At 41.6% G+C, this 20,425-nt stretch overlaps 1 protein-coding gene across 1 annotated transcript in view; it reads left to right on the forward strand.

Moving 5' to 3' along the window:
* Positions 1-3,961: 3,961 nt before the first annotated feature.
* The window catches only part of gabbr2 (gamma-aminobutyric acid (GABA) B receptor, 2), a 138,088-nt gene continuing 121,624 nt past the window's right edge, over positions 3,962-20,425 (forward strand). Inside the window, exon 1 of the mRNA XM_030789450.1 lies at positions 3,962-4,273. Within this exon, the coding sequence (XP_030645310.1) occupies positions 3,962-4,273 (312 nt within the window). The remainder of the gene's footprint in view (positions 4,274-20,425) is intronic.

Raw genomic sequence — 20,425 nt, forward strand, 5'->3', positions numbered from 1 at the left:
ATGAAAATAACTTAATAGATAGAGGGGTGCATGTGCAGCTCTGCTTTTCCAGGGTTTCATTTTTCATTCATGCTGTTTTGAATACCTGACATTGAAAATTCAGGATGCGTCCAGCGTGAATGCATTGTCAGAGGCACAGCGAGGAATGTCCCAGGGCTTTCCCATTAATCTCTATTAAACAGAAGCCTGTCAGCTGAGACTGCTCCTGTTGTCCTCTGAGCAGAGAGACATCTCTATGTTCACCCGCACCAGATCTGAGCCCGCGCTGCTCCCTGCGTTTTCCCGGGGTTGGCTGAAGTCAGTCTGTTCGATAAGCTATCAGTCAATCTATATGGACTGATTGTTTCCTTGACAGTCTCCCATGTTTGGGGCTTGTTGCACAACTGTTCAAATGGATTTGAAGCAGAGGTCATGGCGTCTCACTGAGTGGTTTTTTTTTTGGTCAGTTTTTCAGTATTAGTGACTTCACCAAAATCAATGATTTTTGCCAACCTGTTGAACCCATGTTTGTTCTGTCTGCTGTCTGCTTACTTCATCGTTTTAGAGCAACATTATGATTGCATTTATAAATAGTTTCATCATTTTTGCAGGGGGAACAATGATTAGATGGAATACTGCATACAGGAATTGCTTTAAATGATTTATGAGATCAAACCAGATTGAATTACTCTGTGAAAGGTTTTTCATCTATATGCATTCATAGCAATTATTTGACCTGGGCTGATAAAATATTGCTCACTGCTTTGCCAATGAAAGCATTCTGTTTTAATGAGTCCCATATAGGAAGTTTATCTTGCTAAACAACAAGTTCATTCGTTTAAGAAAATGGTCAAGCACCATACATTTGTATGGTTCCTATTTTTACAGCATTAGAAGAATATTGTGCTTTAGAATTTAGATTTCAAGTCTTTCAGAATTAATGGAAAACAGATAACTATTTTCAAATGAGATACTTTTTTATCATATATTATCGATTATTATATTTTTATATCATTTTAACTGGCACGGTCAAAACCTGATGAGTTGGAACTATTTTGTTTAGATGTTTCTTTGGGAATCTTGCTGTTAGTATCTAGGGCTTGCATACTGAGTTTTTATTTATTTATTTTATTTTAAACAAAAAATGTTAATGAATAGTTACCTCAAGCATCCTCGTTTTTCGCTCAAGCTAGCGTGCTCCACATAATTAACTCACAGTGTGAAGTAGCTAACTCTGGTAGTCTGACCTGACGGCCATTTTAACTCCTTTTGAGGCACGGAAAGTGAATTTATTCTTAAAGGCTTTCATGCTATAATCCAACATATTTACTCTCGTTTTTTTTTTCTCTCTGTCTAAAGCATTCTGTTGTAGCTGGACTATAGAGGGATGTGTCTTGCATGAAACAAACAGATGGGATGAGAACTTGACCTATTTCTTCATCTGCATGTCTCATCACAGAAAACATTAACTCGGCAACAGTGGGGAACGTCAGTATAGCTTGCGTAACACGTGTGCACGAGAAGAAAAAGACCGTGGACTCCTCAAAGCTTAACGTATATGCTCATAGCATATTGTGATTGTTATGCAACTGTAACGCGGCTAGAAAACTGTTCATACATTACATTTCTTTATTGATCTGCTGAATAAATAGCTGCCCATTATTTATACCAAAAGAATGAACCCAGCTTTGAATTATATTGAAAACAAAAAAAGTTAATAATGTATACATCATCATATAACATTCATACACGGGCACACACACACACACACACACACACACACATACACGGTCTATACATTATTATACAATAGTCACAAATCCACGTTAGGCATAAAATACCTTCTGTTGTTTCTAAAATGCTGTTGTGGTGTAGTGATGCGTTGTGCTTTTACAGTGCTATTGTGGTGTAGTGTAGGACTTTTCGATGAAAACTGCTTAATAATGTGTGGTATACAGCCAGAGCGTGGTAGAACTCTTGATGAGAGTGCCAGATTTACAGTGCTGGCTTAATAACCTCGTACGGTTAATATCACATCAAAGCTTCATTCCTAATTCATACCGTCTAAATTGTCATTTTTTGTTTTGTCATATTTTTTCTGGATGACACTGACAAGGAAGTATACAATTATCTGTGCATTTATTTTTACAGCAATGTGATTTTTGCCTGTGAGATTCACCATTGTGTTTGCACTATTCCGGAAACCAGGACAAAAACTTTTTATATATGTAATTAATTTTGCGTCAAGTTAGGAATAGAGAAGTCCTCTGGGAAAAACAATTAACTGACTCAAAAAAAATTTAAACGTCCAAAAATAGTTAACTTCAGTTTAAAGTTTAGGACATCAGCACCAGCACCATGGACAGCGCACATACGACGATTCGGCGGATAGAGTTTACAACGGCCTCGGCTCAGTTATATGCATGATCACATGCTAATGACATTATTAAGGAAAAGCAATTCACTCCATATCCACTTCCTATTTATTTGACGGGAATGGTTTACCACCAGACGATTATCTTCTAGAGAAGGTGCTTCAGTTTAATCACGGAAGTTTGTGGATGGCATTGTCAAGTTGGCATGGCTAGGTGGCGGTGTTCATGAGATGGGATTATTGCTGCTTTAACACGTCCGCACTGATGTCAGTGAGTGAAACATCATATACAGAATTATGCATATGCAGGTTGCGAGTATTCTGAAAATATCAGACTGCTGGAAGACGAACACGACATTACAAACTTAAATATTTTCCCTCTACAAATCTACAATGAGTTTTACTGACAGTTTATTGTAACACATGAATTACATTAATTTAGTTCGATATTAAAGAGAACTTTGATATTTTCGATTGAGCATGTAATGTCTGCATATAAAGCAATAGGAACGACACCTGTGACACATGATTTTTTTGCCTCCACAAGTTTACCAGTTTATACAAAACACTGCTGAGTCCTTGTGGGGAGCACGTTTAGATGAACATCAACATGATGTGTCATCCCGACCACTAGCACAAAAAGTACTACCTTTGCTTGTCAGCTCGGGCTCTCAGGAGCGAGCACCATCGTTGCTCCTTTGGGAATGTTCTGTCTCTCTCTCTCTCTCTCTCTCTCTCTCTCTCTCTGTAGCTCGCTCTCTCTCTCTCTCTCGCTCGCTCTCTCGTCCCCCCCTCTCTCTGTCGCGCGCGCTCATCGGCAGCAGCGCTAAATAAGTGAAGCCCTTTTCAGAGGCACTTAGGCAGCCACAGAGGCAGAATCAGCAAGCTAGCTCGTTCGACTCATCAAAGAACCGACAAACGGATATCCTTACACGGATTGTTATTTGATAGCCTGTATCATTTTAAGAACAGGAGGTCTGCTTTTTCGATTGATCTCACCTACATCGTCAAAAAACATTGTGCGCTGTCAGGTATGCCACTACTCCGTCAACTGCTTGGAATATACTCCAGTGATGATGTTGTATCCATAACAACCGTTAACACAAGTGGTTGACTTTCGTCTTACCGTTCTGCAGAATTTTGGCATATTTTTCCATGGTCGTTGTCTATACCGTGTTGACCGTGGATTGTGATGCACTTATACGGCTCTACTTGGAATATGAAGAGAGGAATTGGGTTGTATAGAAATTAACGAGGACTACTGTGGATAACAGTGGAAAGGAACGTATGTGAATCTTGTAGTTAAATCCAGTCTGCGACTCAGCGTCCTTCTTGTTTTATTACGCGTCAGACCGAAGAAATACAGTCATATGGATCTGCAGGAATTACAGCTCTGAAGCGTCGAAACCATTTTTCTCTTTTAACAACCAAACAGACCGGGCACCTTAACACTGCCCTACTGCCATAGCAGCTTTTCAGTTGAAATACTTTTTAATGCATTTTCTCTTAGCGTGACTTTATCACCCCACCCGGACTGACGTTCCCCCCAAAATTGCAATGCCAGGGCAGTGAGAAGGTGGTTAGCATCTCTTCGTCTTGCACGGTAGCATGGCTCCGTCCCGGAGGGAATGCAGATGGGAGATGCTCTTTCTGTCAGGATGCCTGCTCTTGGCCGCCTGGGGATTTCAACCTGCGCTATCGAAGGTCTGCAACGACTACTCGCGACATGGCCAGGACAACACCTGGTACATGAGGGACGGCGAGAACTTGCCCATTATGGTCCTGATGCCAATGAACGAGTCTGCGCTGATGAGCAGCATAAGTCAGGGCATCGAGCCCGCTGTTCAGCTGGCCATTCAGCACATACGCGAGTCCAGGCAGTACTCGTTCTCACTCATCACCAAAATCTACGATACTGAGGTAAAACTCTTGGTATTGCTCTGCTGGGCACTATGTGTACTGTTGGTCTTAGGGTATGCGGCTGTGTGTGACTGACAGTGCCAGCAGGCTGTTGTCTGTGCATTACTGAGGGATACAACCGGCGGCAGTGTTCTTACAAGAGACGCTCGTGAAAAAAACAGAATTCTAAGGTGGCATAGGTGGTACTTTTGCGCAGTGTTTAACAAGTTGCAACTTGTCTATTGGAAATGAAATGTCCGTGGAGAGCAGAAAAAAGGCAGTGTTTGCTATTAAAAACCCATGGTTATGAATTTGTGTTTCAGTCCACATTTCAACGCCCCCGCATCCCTCCCCCTGAAATCCGTTGAATGCAAAATGAACGCTGAGCTATATCTAGGTGTTTCAAAGAGATGATGGGTCCCGCACGTGCCAATGGCTCGTGACACAGTTTAAATTCTGTTCATCTTACCTAATGCTTTTAATGTAGAATTGCACACCTGAATTATAACAAGCAACCAATAAACCTCCGTATTTAGATAAAATTAATCACCGCAGGGAATTCATTTTGATAATCACCTTATATTTTATTTCGTCATTCCAACAAAAATGACAAACATTATTGTGTTTCGGACAGAACTGTAATATTTCTACACATTTTAACAGTTACCTGTCATCAACTTTGTTCACTGCGTCTCACTGCTAATTAAATGGACAAGGCTTATATACATATACAGACTCATGTATAGCGGAAATATCACAATTGTTTTTGATAATATCTTGCAACCATTTCAACATACTTAAACGATCTGTTATTTCAGTCACGATCTCACTGTTGAAAAACAGAGGGCATGTTGGTTTTCTTTACACCTGAAGATGGCAGTAATTTGTTATGCTTTTATCTGACCCAAGCATTCTCAAGAAAATGAATTTAGGCATGATTTGTGCTTGTTTTAGGCCAAAATATGTAGCAAACCTGGTCAAATCATCACACTAAGCATGGTTGCGGATTGCCTGGTCATTTGCACGGTCTCTTGATTGTACCATGTTCCTTTAGCTGCGTCATTTGCGCTTCTCGTGCCAATTAACTGTGCCTCAACATACCTTGAAAGAGTTTGTGGCTGTCGTAGATTTTAAATGTTTAAGAGTTGGCATGTGCAGCTCCTCTTTCCGAGGCGGTAAAACAATGTTGTGAATAATGTGATAAACATCGATTACTGAAACAGTACGTTGGAACATGTTAATATTAAAGCGCGTCAAGATGTGCGTTTCCCACCGGCGGAGGCGTGAGCCAAATGTATGTATATTTATCACTATGGTTTCATAAGTAATGGGGGAAATTTGAAACGTGTAGCTAGGGGGTTATGTAATTATGGACGTAAAGCCTAGTGCAAATTACCCAGGCGTTGAGGTTTGTGTCAAAGATAATTCATTAGCGCTTCAAAATAGACTGTCACTCTACATAATTTAGAGCTCAAGCAGTATCGTCTTAGCACTGTGCTTTTAAAGTGATTTACTTAGTAGTAGAAAAAAAACAGCATTTTTTTTCTGAATTATTCCGGTTTTAAGAATGACTTGGGAAGAGCTACACTAAATGCAACAGGCATAAACATGTAAATAAAGCATAGGACAAGTATGAACAATGTTGCATTGTATATCAGTCAATATTAATGAATGGCACCCGTATGCTTGAATGATGGCCAATTTTCAGCATTCATCTCTCAACAAATCACATGAACCCCAGTCACTTGAAACACCAGCATGACATTCCTAATTATGAAGAAATACACATTTACTTAATGAGTTAGAGTACACTGTATGAGTTAAATTACCAAGAAATACATATTTGAAGTAGGCTGTCCCTTTGATGCCCTTTTACACAGTACAGGAGAGAGCTGCTTTTCAGTCAACGCATAGCTTAATATCTTCTTAGCAATGTCCTGACATTACTTCATAGCTTAAAGGTAGAAGTTTCCCTGACTGACTCACCAATCAAGGGATATTTTACATACATTGAGCCACTGCTTGGAGGTGATTTTCTAAATATAAAGGGTTGGGGTGGGTGGGTGGGGGGGGGGGACCTGTTAAGTCTGTTTATCAAATGCTTAAAGGATCAAGGTCCCTGGCAAACACAACACTACTCAGGAGCAATGGAGGCCATACGTCTCCAGGGCTCCCTCCGTTCTGAATGTATTTGTGAGATTACGCACAAATGACATTTAGTGGCGAGGTACCATGTTTTTAGATTACGGTCCAAATAATGGGATTATTATTTTTTGGCGGATTATGCGACATACGGGTGATTCACTCGGTTCTATTGTCACATGAGTTTATGTTACCATGGTGGCTGGGGGTAAGTCTAGTAAACTTCACTGATGCAGAGATCCATCTGTATAGCTTCTTGATTGCTATTGCTGGTCCATTTCTTTTTGTCTTAATGGACGTATTTTTATGAGCCACAGTTTCTGTGAAAACCACTGAGCTCAGCCATGTACAACCTCCTTAATGTCTGTAGTGTTAATTAAGTATTATTTTGAGGACTTTGTTGTGCAGTCCATGCATCCATGCACAGGCACTCAGACACACACAAAGTAATCAGTCCCTCAGCACTAGTTCTTTATTCCTTTATCCTTCCCTTAGTGGATACTACTGCAGGCAGAGCTGATTCCAACTCCCGGACCCAGGTGCTGTCAGCGTAGCCCACAAGGGCTTGGTTGAGAACGGACCCATTGGAAAAGTTGGTAGAGAAATTAAAGAGTGAAGAAGGAGAGCATTTGTGAAGAGTAAGAAATGATGGAATCCTCTAATAGCCTGTTACGTTGTCGTCATGGGTTTCTTCATGAGCTCAAACGTCACACTTTGATGTCAGCTTTATTGTCTGGATATTGTTGGATATTACCACTGGATATCACTGCTGTTACTTGATTTGAAAGTCAGTTTTTAGTAACTGCAATGCAATTTTTGACCAAACTATACCATCTTTGACATCCAGCCTCTCTCTTTTCAACCCCCACCATGCACACACACACACACACACACACACACACACACACATACCCCTGAAGGAAGAGGAAATGTATGTTTTCCTTTTTACATTGATTGAACTGCTTGTGCAGTCATTCGAGTGGAAGGTAAAAATGCTTGGAAGAAAAGAAGTAAAAAAACAATTAGCCTATTTCTTATTCACACAGTATGTACAGCAAGCCAGCTGTTTTGAATCAGTCTTGCACATCACTATGTAAGCTAGATCACTAGTACATAAATCTGGTCCTAGGGGCTTCAGTATTAAAAACAGGACATAATGCAAACATGAGATGTTTTTAAACATGTTGTTTTGCCTTCAATTCTGTTCAGCAAAGAAATCATAAATGAAAGAAATATTAGAGAAAGAAACAATAAGCATACTCACATATCCCCATGCACAGGACCCCCCCCCCCTCCCCCAACACCACCAACACCCACCTCCCAAACTAAACATTTTTCCTCTGCTTGTCAATAGTCAATTGAAATTATTGGCCTCCTGCAGGGCTACACAACCTATATGCCTTTTTCAAGGCATTCATATATTATCAGACCTCTGGGCCTTTAGGAGAGACAAATACATCTTGTCACATTTGCCCACAGAGTGCAGGCACCCTTGCAGTGTGTTGTGCCAAAGCCATACATTATTCTTATTCTCAGACGGCACAGTGTCCCCCAGGCCTCCGTAAAGCATTATGGCATCATGTCACAATGACTTAGGACGTTTGTGAAAAGCATAGTTATAACAGGTCACTTTTGTCTCAAGTGTAACAAATTACAAGTGTGCGCTGAAAATGCTTCGGTACCTTTTTTTTTCTTCTTTTTTTTTTTTAACCGTTCTAGTTAAATTTCCGTCATTAAACATGTTGTAGCCTATTGTGGAACAAGAACAGGAACAATAGTTTCATTGTGTTATAAAACAAATGGACTATGTTATTTCATAATCTCGAGTCAGAATTCAAACAAGGCAATCCAAACCAGAGATTTCATAAAACACAAAGCACTAAGAATTTCAAACAATTGTATTGTTTACAGATTTATTGTTGCATGTATAATTCAACCAACCTTAATTTCAACAGGCAGATAACAGCCATGTAAATGTCATGAATCCCCCTTAAGATTCCATCACAAGACATATTGTATATGGAGACTGTGCCATGCTTTGTATGAATTCAGACCTGTTTATGGGCATATTACCGGCTTTATGGCCATTGTAAAGTCATAGTCATACACACACACACACACACACACACGCTCTGGATTGCTCTACGTGCTTGAGGTTTGGCTTGCCATTCACCTTATGTTACGAGGCATTCTGTGGACATCTGCTGTCCTTCTCACAGCTGCTCCCGCGGTCTTTATGATGCCCTCAAGTTAAACGCACCATTTGTCACTTGCCTGAAATAAGTATAAAGGTGAGACACAGTTGGGGGAGGGACTGAGGGGAAGAGGCCTTGTCAACTGCATGTCTTGTAAGCTGCAGACGCTAGAAGTGTAAATTGTCAAACGTGGACGCTGTAGTACAACACGCTGAGCTCAGAATATCTGTATGTCGGCCAGGCACCATCCATCCTCACGGAGATCCACATTCTGCATGTTGCAAAGGAGGACGCCCATTCGGGTGCAACAGAACTGCAAATAGCACCAGAACCGAGTTGACTCTGTGGGTCCTGACGTTCGTTCTTTAAAAAAAAAAAAGGCCTGACCTTAGATCAGAAACCTTGCGCTGTCACACGGCGATCTGGACACTGGGCCTCATTAACTGTGTGTGTTGGCTTTCATGTTAAGAGCAGTTAAATGCTTGTCAATAGATTTGGAAGAGGGGAAACTTTAATTGCTGACCTTTCTCTGAGTCATAGTTACATCTATGAAGTCTGGAGTCCCTGGCTTAACTGGTGTTCTTCCCTGACAAAATGACCTCTGCCCTTGAGGACAGCGTGTATGCGTGCAATGCAGGAAATGTAAGGATAACTATCTCAAAGAGCAGCAACAGTTCATTTGAATAGTTCCAAATAACAAAAGATCTAAATAACAAAACATCCCATGAAAATATCACATTTCCTTTACAGCATAAACACATAGACTCCAGCGTGAAAAGCTGTATCATCTCCCATTTTCCACAGAAATGGATTGATTATCTAATGCTGAGAATTAGCAGTTGAAGTCAAACAAAACGAATGCATTAAGTATTCTTTACAAAAAAAAAAAAAAAAAAAGAAAACAGTGTGGGCCTCCCCAAGGCCTTTAATGCAAGCGTATCATTCTTTTTGGCCTCTGTCTTTGCTACATTACATTTCAGTGCCCACCCCCTCTTCAGCTCCCCCCCCCCCATCCCGCACCCCCAGGCTGTGCCTTATACCCTGTGATGTTTATTCTTCTTGGAAAGGTAATTGGTCTTCTGTTTAACCTCATGGTTGTTCCACGGGCCTCATTTCAGCTGCTGTTAGGAGATTCGATTCCAGCGGCAGACTTGTGTTGAAATGATTCAGAGGAAACTGTATACATGTACTCTCATCTTGGCTTTATCCCTTATCTGATCTCTGCCCCCCTCCCTCGCTGAAACCCCCCCCCCCCCCCCCCCCCCCCCCAAAGACACAGCCAGATTCCACCACAACACACATCAGAGGAAGTCATGTTTGCTGCTCAGTAGGCATTTTGCTTTCAATTATCATCCCTCACTACTTTATGTGTTTTCACATGTATGAAAGACTACTGTAGACCAGAAGACATACGGGAAGAACATGAAAAAACTCAGCGGCTCTCATGTATTCTGCAATTTGCTTTAAATCATTAAGCATTCTACATTTTAGAGCTTGCATTTTTCGATACAAGTTAGGACATTACATATTTGATCATATTTCAAAGAGCCATCTTTTTGGGAAATTTCTTTTTTTTTTTTGTCGATTTTAAAAAATCTGGTTTGTTGTTAGTCTGACTGGTTTGGCCATAGATGGATGTAGTGATCAGGGACATCTTACAGCATTTGAACAGCCCTTTCAATGTCAGTGAGAATCTGAGAATCGTGGTTTTAATGATTTGTTTGTTTGTTGTCGCTGATAAACCTTAAAATGGAAAATAGCGCTTTTCACCATGTCATCTATTTTGATAGTAGTTGGTGTGTCATTTTTTAGACAAGCACTCCCACTATGTGGACCTACATTTGCATCAGTCTCTTTGATTATCCCACAAATGAGATGCGTCATTATTCCGAAAGGTGCTGGCTGCAGCATCTGGCCGCCATTAACATAAGACAAACATTAGCTATGTGATTGGCTCAGTCGCCGAGGGCGATGAGTGTGATGCCTGATGGGGTGCTGGAGGAGAGGGTTAGTTATCCACACTGATTTCTCTCCCTGTTCTCCAAAAACGCTCAGGGTAAAACAGCCATCGATAAACTGCGTTTGACCTCAGTCAGATAAAGCTTTTCTTTCTTTTTTTTTAATACTTTGTGGAGTTTTTTTTTTAATTAGCCATTTTGTACACATAAATGAGACACTGAACTTTAAGCAGAAACAACTGACAGTACAGAGGGAACTAAAATCGATCGATAGAAGCTGGAGTTGATCTGACAGTGGTGATTCTACTGCGATTCTGGAGTATTTAAAAACACCTGTGATCATACCTCATAGAGGTGATGCGATTTAGTCCAGTGTTAAACCTTCCTAGACATTCGTCTTATAAATCTTCTCCCATAGAGACCAACAAGACTTTCAGAGGCCCTCGATCGGAGGAGGCATTTTTAATGAGCTTTTCTTTAGAGTGTGGATGTCACTCTCCTGCAGACTCATGGGATTTAGTGCAGTGTTTAACCTTGCTAGACACTCTTCTTATAGATCATTTCCCTGTAAGGACCTGCACGACTTTCAGAGGTTCTTGATCCGAGGAAATTTCGGTGAACTCTGGTTCGGTATATGGATCACGCCATCGTGTATGGGCAACGACTGACCCCTTGATGTCATGGCGCATTCTTTCAATAACCCATCAGTCCAAACTGGAAGATGCGCATGTCTATGATAATCCCATTTATTTTTATCCAAATTCTCCAATTTAAGGATTTTTGTGACAATCAGTCACTAGAATGTTCTCTTCTCTGAATAGAGGTACGGCTATTCCTTGCCATTCATCATCTATGACATTTAATATATGTTCTCACCTCTGACACAATCAACCTGCTGCTCCCCCCCGCCCTCCCTCGCTCTTTTTCTCTCTTTCTCTCTCCAGAGTGGACTGAAATGAAAGGATTTCAGGGGGGGACAAGGTGTTGTCATTGGAGATTGGACAAATGCCATGTGAATGCTGTCGTTCTCAAGGGGCCACTGCTGAGTAATAAGCGGAAAGTTTGCCCTTGTCAGTCCTCTAATTACATTAAATCCTGTGTAATTCCTGAACAGAAAGCAGGAGCTGCTGCAGAGAGAGAGGGTGTGTGTGTGTGTGTGTGTGTGTGTGTGTGCACGTGCGTGACACACACACACACACACACATTCTCATAAACGCATCTTGACTTTTATATTGAACAGCCAACGCAAAGTCTTTCTGTCAGAATATCTGTTCCAGATTTGTGCTGTTAAGCTATCAATTTAGAGGCATTGTTCCATGTATCCTGAATAGGCACATGAAGTACTAGAAGAAAGACATGGATTTTAATGAAAGGACTGCATGTTTTATTTAAACGGCACTTTCCCTCTTGGTGTCAGATGGGGAACCTACCCAGTAAGCTTTTAATTCCGATTCAGCTCTCCAATATTTTCTGCTTTTAGTGGAGAAGAAAATCTCTCCCTGTATTTAACTGAATATAATTCACATAGTAGAACACATAAAGAGACTGAGGCAGCCTCTCAGACACCGTCTCCTCCCAGCCTCAGTTCACTGGCATTTTAGCTCTATAATACAGGACAACACATTCATACAGGGGCATTCAATATGATGTGGTATGTTTATGGTTTCGATAACGATGATCATATGCATGCACACACCTCCTTAATCTTCAATTGTGGAGCAAAGGAATTAAAGTTAAAGCTTGTTTCTTTTTATCGTTACTAACATTGGAATGGAATAGCAACAGAGTATCAAAGACTGGTGGCTTAGGGTAGAAAGCAGAGTGTGTGTGTGTGTGTGTGGGTGTGTGTGGGTGTGTGTGTGTGTGTGGGGGGGACGGGCGGGCGGTAGTGGTGGTGGGGGTCATGTTCTGTCTTGTGTACTGGACAGGCTTTCATGCTAAATGGATGCAAAGCCTTCTTGTCGGTCGTCTCCTTGCAATGAAGTAATGTCTCCCTGACCAGTCCATCCTTAAGCGGGCAATATCATAGGCCATTGACCACACAGCTGAACGAGGAGTTAGCTGATGGATGGGGGTTGGCTCTTAGAGTGAATGAAGACTAGTTTCTCTCTAATGAACTGTTACTGGAAGCCTGCTTTCTCCCAGCCCCTCTGAACAAATACCTATATTTGCAGATTGATTTTTGATCTCTGTTTCTCAGAAAGCCCTTGGGTAAGGCACCGTTCAGATGTTCTCACATTAGTTTGGGCTGCAGTAGACTGCAGGACCCTGCTGATTTCAGAGGATGGTAAGGTTTTATATATATATATATATATATATATATATATATATATATATATATATATATAAAATCACGTCACACACTAGAGTTTGTTGCAGTCCAGGGGACAGAAACCAGGTTGAGGCGTTTACGATCTGCCAGCTCAGCGGCTTCTCGCTTTGAAATGAGATCAGAAAACATTCCACAACAAATATGCAATTTTTTTTTCTTCTTCGTGCTGTTTTTTTTTTGTTTTGTTTTGTTTTGTTTTACTTCCTCTCTGAAAGTGATACACCTTTTATAAACAGCCAGCACATCTTTCATAGATTAAAGAATAAATTCCCCAACTGTATTCTCCCAAGGTGAAGGAAAAACTCATTTAAAAGACTTTTTTTTTCACCCGTTTTCACGGAGTCGGCCTTGCAGTGGGATTTCATGGTTATCAGGAGCAGTTTCTTTGTGTGGAATTCGTGAATTTTGAGTTCACCTCCAAATGTTCATCCACCTCTTGTGTCGGTGAAGGCGAGAAAAAAAACTCTCTCTCTCTCTCTCTCTCTCTCTTTCTGGTATTCAAATACCCCCTACTGCACATATTGATTTTGATGACTGAAGACGAGGCAGTGGCAGTATGCCTGTAGTTTCTTTGGTCGACGTCCAAGGACGAAGAATGCCACCAGTTCCCTTGTTTGCATGCTCATTCAACTCAAACTCTAAGTGTTTTGCCTCACAGCCCAAAGTGAAAATGAATTTTCTGAGTACATTCAGTGGACCATGGACTAAACCATACTGTTTGTCTGGTAATCTGTAATTACACACAAAATGAGGTGAAATACAGTATAATTGCGCGCAGACACAACAGAATGTCATTTCGAAAATGTTTTACAGTGAACTCGAGAGAGAGAGAGAGAGAGAGAGAGAGAGAGAGAGAGAGAGAGAGAAAAAACAATCTGCCTTACATGAATTTATCTCAAGATAAACAGCTTTTTTTTTTTAAAAACTCGTAGAATAATAAGGAAAGGTTCAGTACCTTCATTTGGATGAAAGAATGACTGGTTCTCCCCGAAATTAAAATCTCAGAATCTGTTGTTGTGTATATACATCCCACATTAGTTCAATACTGACCCCGGCGGCTCTTAATCCACATTTTTGTTGCTCGTTCTGCCCACTACCGGGATGCATCTTGGGTGAGCCCCACTCTTCTGTTTTTCTCCATTTAATTTGATTGAAATGATAATTTAAAGCATAATTTAATACGATTGAGAATGTAAATGACACAGGGCTGTGCTTGTGGTGCTGTTAGTGGATAAAGTAGTTGAGATCTGTCTGTCTTCGTAACCATTAGTCAATGATTCGTATTTCATTATTCCACGTGCATTGGTAATTTAAGACTCGTCTGTTGGGGGGGTGGAGGGAGGAGAAGGGGGGGGGGCAAATAAAGATGGCTCTTCGCTCTTAATTTCAGCTCGCTTTCATATTTGGCCGCATCACTACAAGAGCTCCCGTGTGATGATTGTCGAATCTAATGACCTGCCATGTTTTCTTCATAACCACAGCACTTCAGATTAGATTGGCTGTAATGGTTCCTTCCTGAAATCATCACCTGATAAGAGATTACTCCATATTCTATCAAACCTCCCTAGGCATATTCATATTTCTCCGTGGAGGCGAAACAGAAGTGATATCGGGAGCCGATGCAATACAACAGTGACTGTAGAGACAAAAGTATTTTTCTGGTACCTCATGAATTAACCAAGCCAGAAGGAGTAGGTATAAACACGTCAGTGCTTCACGTCGATAGCCTACCGGTCTTAGCAAACTAATTTCTTTCGGCCCTGCAGATTTAAAATGCCTTTAAAACAATATATCGCTGGAATCGTAGAATTTACAACGACCCAATTTTTTAAGCGACTCAAAAAGATTGTTTGTTCTCTCCTAATACATGGTAATGCCAATACATGCGAGTGCCAATTAGTCAGACTGCTTAAAGAGTACCACCTCTTTGTAATAAATAAGCCAGCCATGGTGGATTAATCTAGTTTACTGTCTTTGAAAACAATTTAAAGACAACTGCAATCCTATTTCTTCAATCTCTTAACGATGTGTGCCCAACAATCGCTAGCCAGTTGTTCACTGAGGAAACTGACGAGGTCTCATACTCACCAGATCATGTCTTTGGAGTTGTATGAATCAGAATTATACATGTTGTTCAATGGCTCTAGGGGTGCAAGCGTCTGCATAAATATTATTTATGCAACCAGGCACTGGGATCCTCTGCTCTGTTGACTCTTTTTGCACAAGGGGAGCTCTATTGATTTCTCTCTGTCCTCTATGGCTGTATTCTGGACTGTATAAATTAGCATTTCTCCCTTGGTCTCTTTTTTATCTACACACACCACTTTGAAGTGGAAATACCCCAAGGAAGAGCAACAACTGATAAATGCAACATCAATAAACGTTGCGGCATTCTTTCTTTCTTTCTTTTTTTTTTTCTTTTGAAGGTTCAAACAAAGGAAAAAAAAAAAGAGACTGACAAAAATAATGAAAAAGGTGATTATCCAAGTTTACTTAAGTTCATTCAAATAATTTCTTCGTAATGCGGCGGTGATTACGATGTTCTCGTTGTGACGCTCGGGGCAAAATGAGCTCTGTTCTTCTCAAATGACGGACAAAGCGTTTGGAAAAACGCCTGGCCCGAGTGTTTTATGAGTGGTCACTTCTCCGACGCTCTCTTGAGGACGACTGTGATAAAACTAGAGGGATCCAGACCCTTGCTTCTCTTTCTTTGATAGAGGGCAAATGTAAATGTCACTTATGTCAGGCGATGGAAAGGTCCGGACGCCTCGGAGAGAGCACTAAATGAGTTCTGACAGGAGACAATGTCCCGAAAAGCCAGCTCCTTCCCGAGGAGAAATGCCCTAGCAAGGATATGATTTGCATCTAGCGAACATTCTTTAGAGCTGATATTATGAGAGATGGGTTGCTAGTGTGAGAACACATAGTAACATCCACCAAGAGAACATGTAATCAAGGCGAGATGAAAGAGCTAGGAGCTAGAGTCTAAGTAAGCTCTCAAAGAGACATCCCTACAACGAAGATCATCTCTAAATCCCTTCATTTAACTATACGTGCTTACACGTTGCATTTAATTGCACGTACAGTTAAAAACAAAACATGATGATCTCATAAGTGCATAACGATGCCTTTTTACACGATGCAGACTAATCTGACCAGGGCTGAAATATGTATTTAAAATGTTTGCAAAACATGGGCCGTATACTCTTAATTGACTCCTATTTCCTCTCGTAGTTCTTCATAGCACTCGATCATTTAAATAAGAAAATAAGAAAAATAAAAGAAACTCGATGGATTATCTTCGCAGTAAAAAAAGTGAAGCCGAAACTGAAAGTTTTTTATGTCATTTTTAGCTCAAGAGAGTCATGTTGCGTCAACATCTTGCCAACATTTTCAGGTAGATTACTTACATGAAAAAAAAACAGGCAGATGTAAGTTGTGAGGCTGTTATTCCCAGCTGTGACTGATGTCCCTTTATGTAGATTCAACCTCACTCGCTCTGAGAGTCATTCAGCACTCTGACTTTTCACACTTCCAAGTGTAGTTTCATCACAAGCAGCCAAAACTGAGAACAGGTTAAAGAATTCACACGAAGTTTCACAATCCCTTCCCTCTGCCTCCTCCAACTGAAACGCACAAATTACATTTGTGGACCCAGGCACCACGTAGCTAAAGCTATCTTGTCGAATGCCATAATTCTAGCATGAAACAGGGCCGCGGATGATGTTAGCACCTACTTAATTCATTTATTCATGAGTGTAATTGAAATATTAACACCAGCGGCAGACGCCAGAGGACCGACGCCGGGCCTGGAGCCTGTTCTCTTTGCCGCGCGGCACCAGAGCGGAATATTTTATTTACACAGCACCTCTCCCGCTTCTCGTTCCTCCGGTTAATCTATTCACGGTCTCAGTGTGCAAGGGGTCCCATGTACCTTAGCTCTTTGAAGTCCCACACAAGATGGATAATAGTAATTCAAATTAGCGAAATACAAAGGCTTGTTTTTGTTTTTTTTTCTTTTTCCTGGTTTACGTGTTCAAAAAAAACCAACAACAACAGCAAAAAAAACCCCAGCATAACTCTCGTGCTTTTGATTATAAATAGCAGTTGATATTGCATCTGCTTGTCAGAAGTTCAGTGTTTTATTTTCATAGAAGATATGTGGTATAAAATGGAATTTGGTGTTTTGGTTGGATGTGTGAGCAGAAGCAATTGTAGCTCGTGTTCTCCTGCAGCCAGGCTAATTTTAACCAAGCGAGAGGTTTTCATACCAGAATGAGACCTGACTCTTGTGCGAATAGTCACGTTCGTTCTAGACATAATTCATTTCCAGATCCGTAGACCCTGTATGTAACAGTTTGTGCAGATGAATGCTGTAGCTACCGTGAATGTGGAGTGGGGGGCTTTAGGAAAGAATAGGAAGAGTTTCTGCTGCTGAAGACATGCAAGGAGGAGTTTACAAAGATGCCATGTGGCCCTGCTGTCACATGTAGTTGCTGCAGCAGCAGCGAAGAGAACGCCACCCACTGGGATACGAGACTCCCGCGTCAGGGTCGGGCGTGCTGTCTCTTTCTCTCTCTCTCTCTCTCTCTCTCTCTCTCTCTCTCTCTATCCCTCTCACTCTTTCTCTCTCTCTCTCTCTCTTTCTCTCTCTCTCTCGTTCTTTCTCCCCTCAGGCTTTATCAAAGGGAAAAAATAAAACACAGGGAGATGGGAGCTGCCACTAGCCATCAGAGTCGTGGCTCTGGCTCTGGAGAAGAGGAGGGGGTGGAAGAGGGCACAGAAATGTCTGTTGGAAAACCAGGCTCCATGTCTGGGTGAAAGAGGGATAGTTTAGAAGTGATTTTCTGGAGGACACTCGGCTTTGTGTGTGTGTGTGTGCGCGCGCGCGCGCGCGTGTGTGTGCGTGCGTGTGTGTGTGTGTTCAAAGTAAGAGAGTAAGATGTGTATTATGGAGTATTGTGGCTCATGTGTGTCTCATGCTCTAAGATCATTCTGGAAGCCTGTGGACATGTTCTAACAGGAGTCACAATTCACACTCGACTGTTTTCCTTCTCCCTCAGGTCTCTCTCTCACTGCGTGTGTGTGTGTGTGTGTGTGTGAGTGTGGGTGAAGTTTCACCTGCGAATTCCCTGATACTACACTGTTTTAATAAAAAAAATATATATATACTGTCACCACAATTTAGATAACAATCAGCGTATTTTTCCGTGACTATTTAACATGAGTGTTCATGTTTTTTTGGCAGATTTTTTTTTTGAAAATGTTACAAGACTCTTGTGTAAGGGGCACTGAAGTTAATTATTATTGGAAGACTACAAGTGTAGATAAAAGAGTAACGTAATTAAATAAACCACAGAAGACTGTGGAGGAACAGCAGTTTGTCATCGTGCCCTTTTCAGATACAGACAAAAGAACTGAATTTACATCCAGTGATTCAGATCAGTGTGGTACCCTGCGGACCATGAGGCTTTTCTCTTAATATGGCAGGCTAGTGGATAACAAAAGCGATCATCCCTCAAAAACAGGAAATGAAAACGACACAAACAAAATGCTTCTCTATCTATCAGCTTATCCCAACGCGTTATCGCACGATGCAGATCTTAACGTTTGCCGGGAATAAAGAGACGCTTTATTTATGGAATTTTTAAAATCTGCTGTAACTCTCTCGAAGCGCAATGCTTTAAACAAATCATGAAGCCCGAGCCCTGTTTTATCTGTCTAATTTTCGTCAGGTCTCTCTCAGCGAGATGAAGACTTTCCTGAGTTTAGTGAGAGAGGAACAGAGACAAAAGGAAAAAGGATGGATGAGTTTGTATGGAGGTGGATGAGAAAGATGGATGGAGAGTTGTCTGGCTAGGGTGTGAGGTTGGGGGGTTTTGGGTGTGGTGGTGGGTCTTTTTTGATGAACGACCCGACTGGTATGTGAAAGGTCAAGATGTCCCGTCGTCATCTCCAGGAGCCGATAGGAGCCCAGCTTGGCGGGATTTAGCTGATGACCTCTGCCAATTTCAGTGTATACTTAAAGTCTCTGGGCTAAAGCCCTTAAACGATTTCTCATTGGTTGGCTGAGGAGGGATTGCGAATAGATGACCAATTGCGGCCCGCAGAAGCTGTGGCTTTTTCTCCATGTTTTTGTTGTAGTGACACTTTAAAATTAAGTGGTACTAACAATGGAATTTGTAATTAAAATATCGGTACTTCAGAATACTTTTCATATAGCTTGAAACGCAGCTTAGTGTTTCAAAGCCCTTTCGTAGTGGCCTTTTTCATGTATCTGTCCAAAGTGTTCAAACTGTATTTAATATACGAAATGTAGGGAGGAAAAGAGGGGAAAAAGTGTGATGTGCTTAGTGTCGCACTAAGTGGTTTCATTATAGTGATGAATGCTTTATTGGTTACGTGCATAGCATTCACAGACACTGAGCTCAGTATGTGTGTTAGCCCCACAGAGGGGTAAACCCCCAGGTTTTCCCCAGAAGCAGTGGAGCAAGTGACACAAGGGAGGGGGGAGGAGGAGGAGGAGGAGGAGGAGGTTGGGAGGGTGGAGCAGGGGAGTGATGCTATCCACGTCTTTGTGAGGTCTGTTTGGACGCTTCTATTCATTCAACCCTATTCACTGAACAGTACTGTATATTTATTTTTAGCTCATTTCGTGCTTGGTTTCTGTCTCAGTGCTACAGTTTGCGTGCACTACACTGTATGGACAGAGAGTGCATCTCTATTTTTGCCCTAGAGGTCTGCACCGTTGTCAGGAGTCAGGAGACATTTCCGACAAGGCAGCCCATTCTTATGATATCTTCATTTACGGTTGGTAGTTATTTTCTGAAATACAGAACAAAAGTCGTCCATCTCCCGGGCTTCTAGTTTACCCCCCCCCCCCCCATACCACTGTGCTTCTGAATTCTTATAAGTAATTGGCATATAAGAATAAGTCTGCCCAGTAAAAATTAAGACAATGAGAGAGAGTTTGCCCCACTAAATGAGATTTTACGACGTGGGAATAAGCTGCCAATCCTTTTAACAGCCGTTTTCAAAGAGACGTTTGTGTGTGCTCTTGTTTGGGAAGTGATGGTGGACATTTTGGCCTGTAAGACATGTAGTGTCATGGTGTAGATGGGGTTTTGTCAAGAGGTTTGGTCAAAGTTGGCTAAGGACCAGGAATGTTAGTATTGTTCTCTGTGTCCTCTGACCCTAGAACGTACTGAGTTATGCTTTTTCTCCAGGAACTGACACAGCACAGTGCAGAACAGGACCTATGGAAATGGTTACCACCTGAGGCTTGCCCACGTGGGGCTTCTCTTGGCAGGACACTGGAGGGCAACCCGCACATAGTTCCACGCCAGTGCTTCAGGAGACTAGAAGTGCTGCTGACAGTTGTGGCAGTGAGGAGAGAGAGAGAGAGAGAGAGAGAGAGAGAGAGAACCCAACCCAGAATGGCTTTCAGATCCTAGGCTCTGCTGCAGGACTTTAACATTTCATTCTCGTACTCTGCTAATGCATTGCCTCACTCCCCCTACTGTGTGTCTCTGTCCCTCACTTATTC

This window comes from Chanos chanos, chromosome 12, assembly GCF_902362185.1.
Source record: "Chanos chanos chromosome 12, fChaCha1.1, whole genome shotgun sequence".
Lineage (NCBI taxonomy): Eukaryota > Metazoa > Chordata > Actinopteri > Gonorynchiformes > Chanidae > Chanos > Chanos chanos.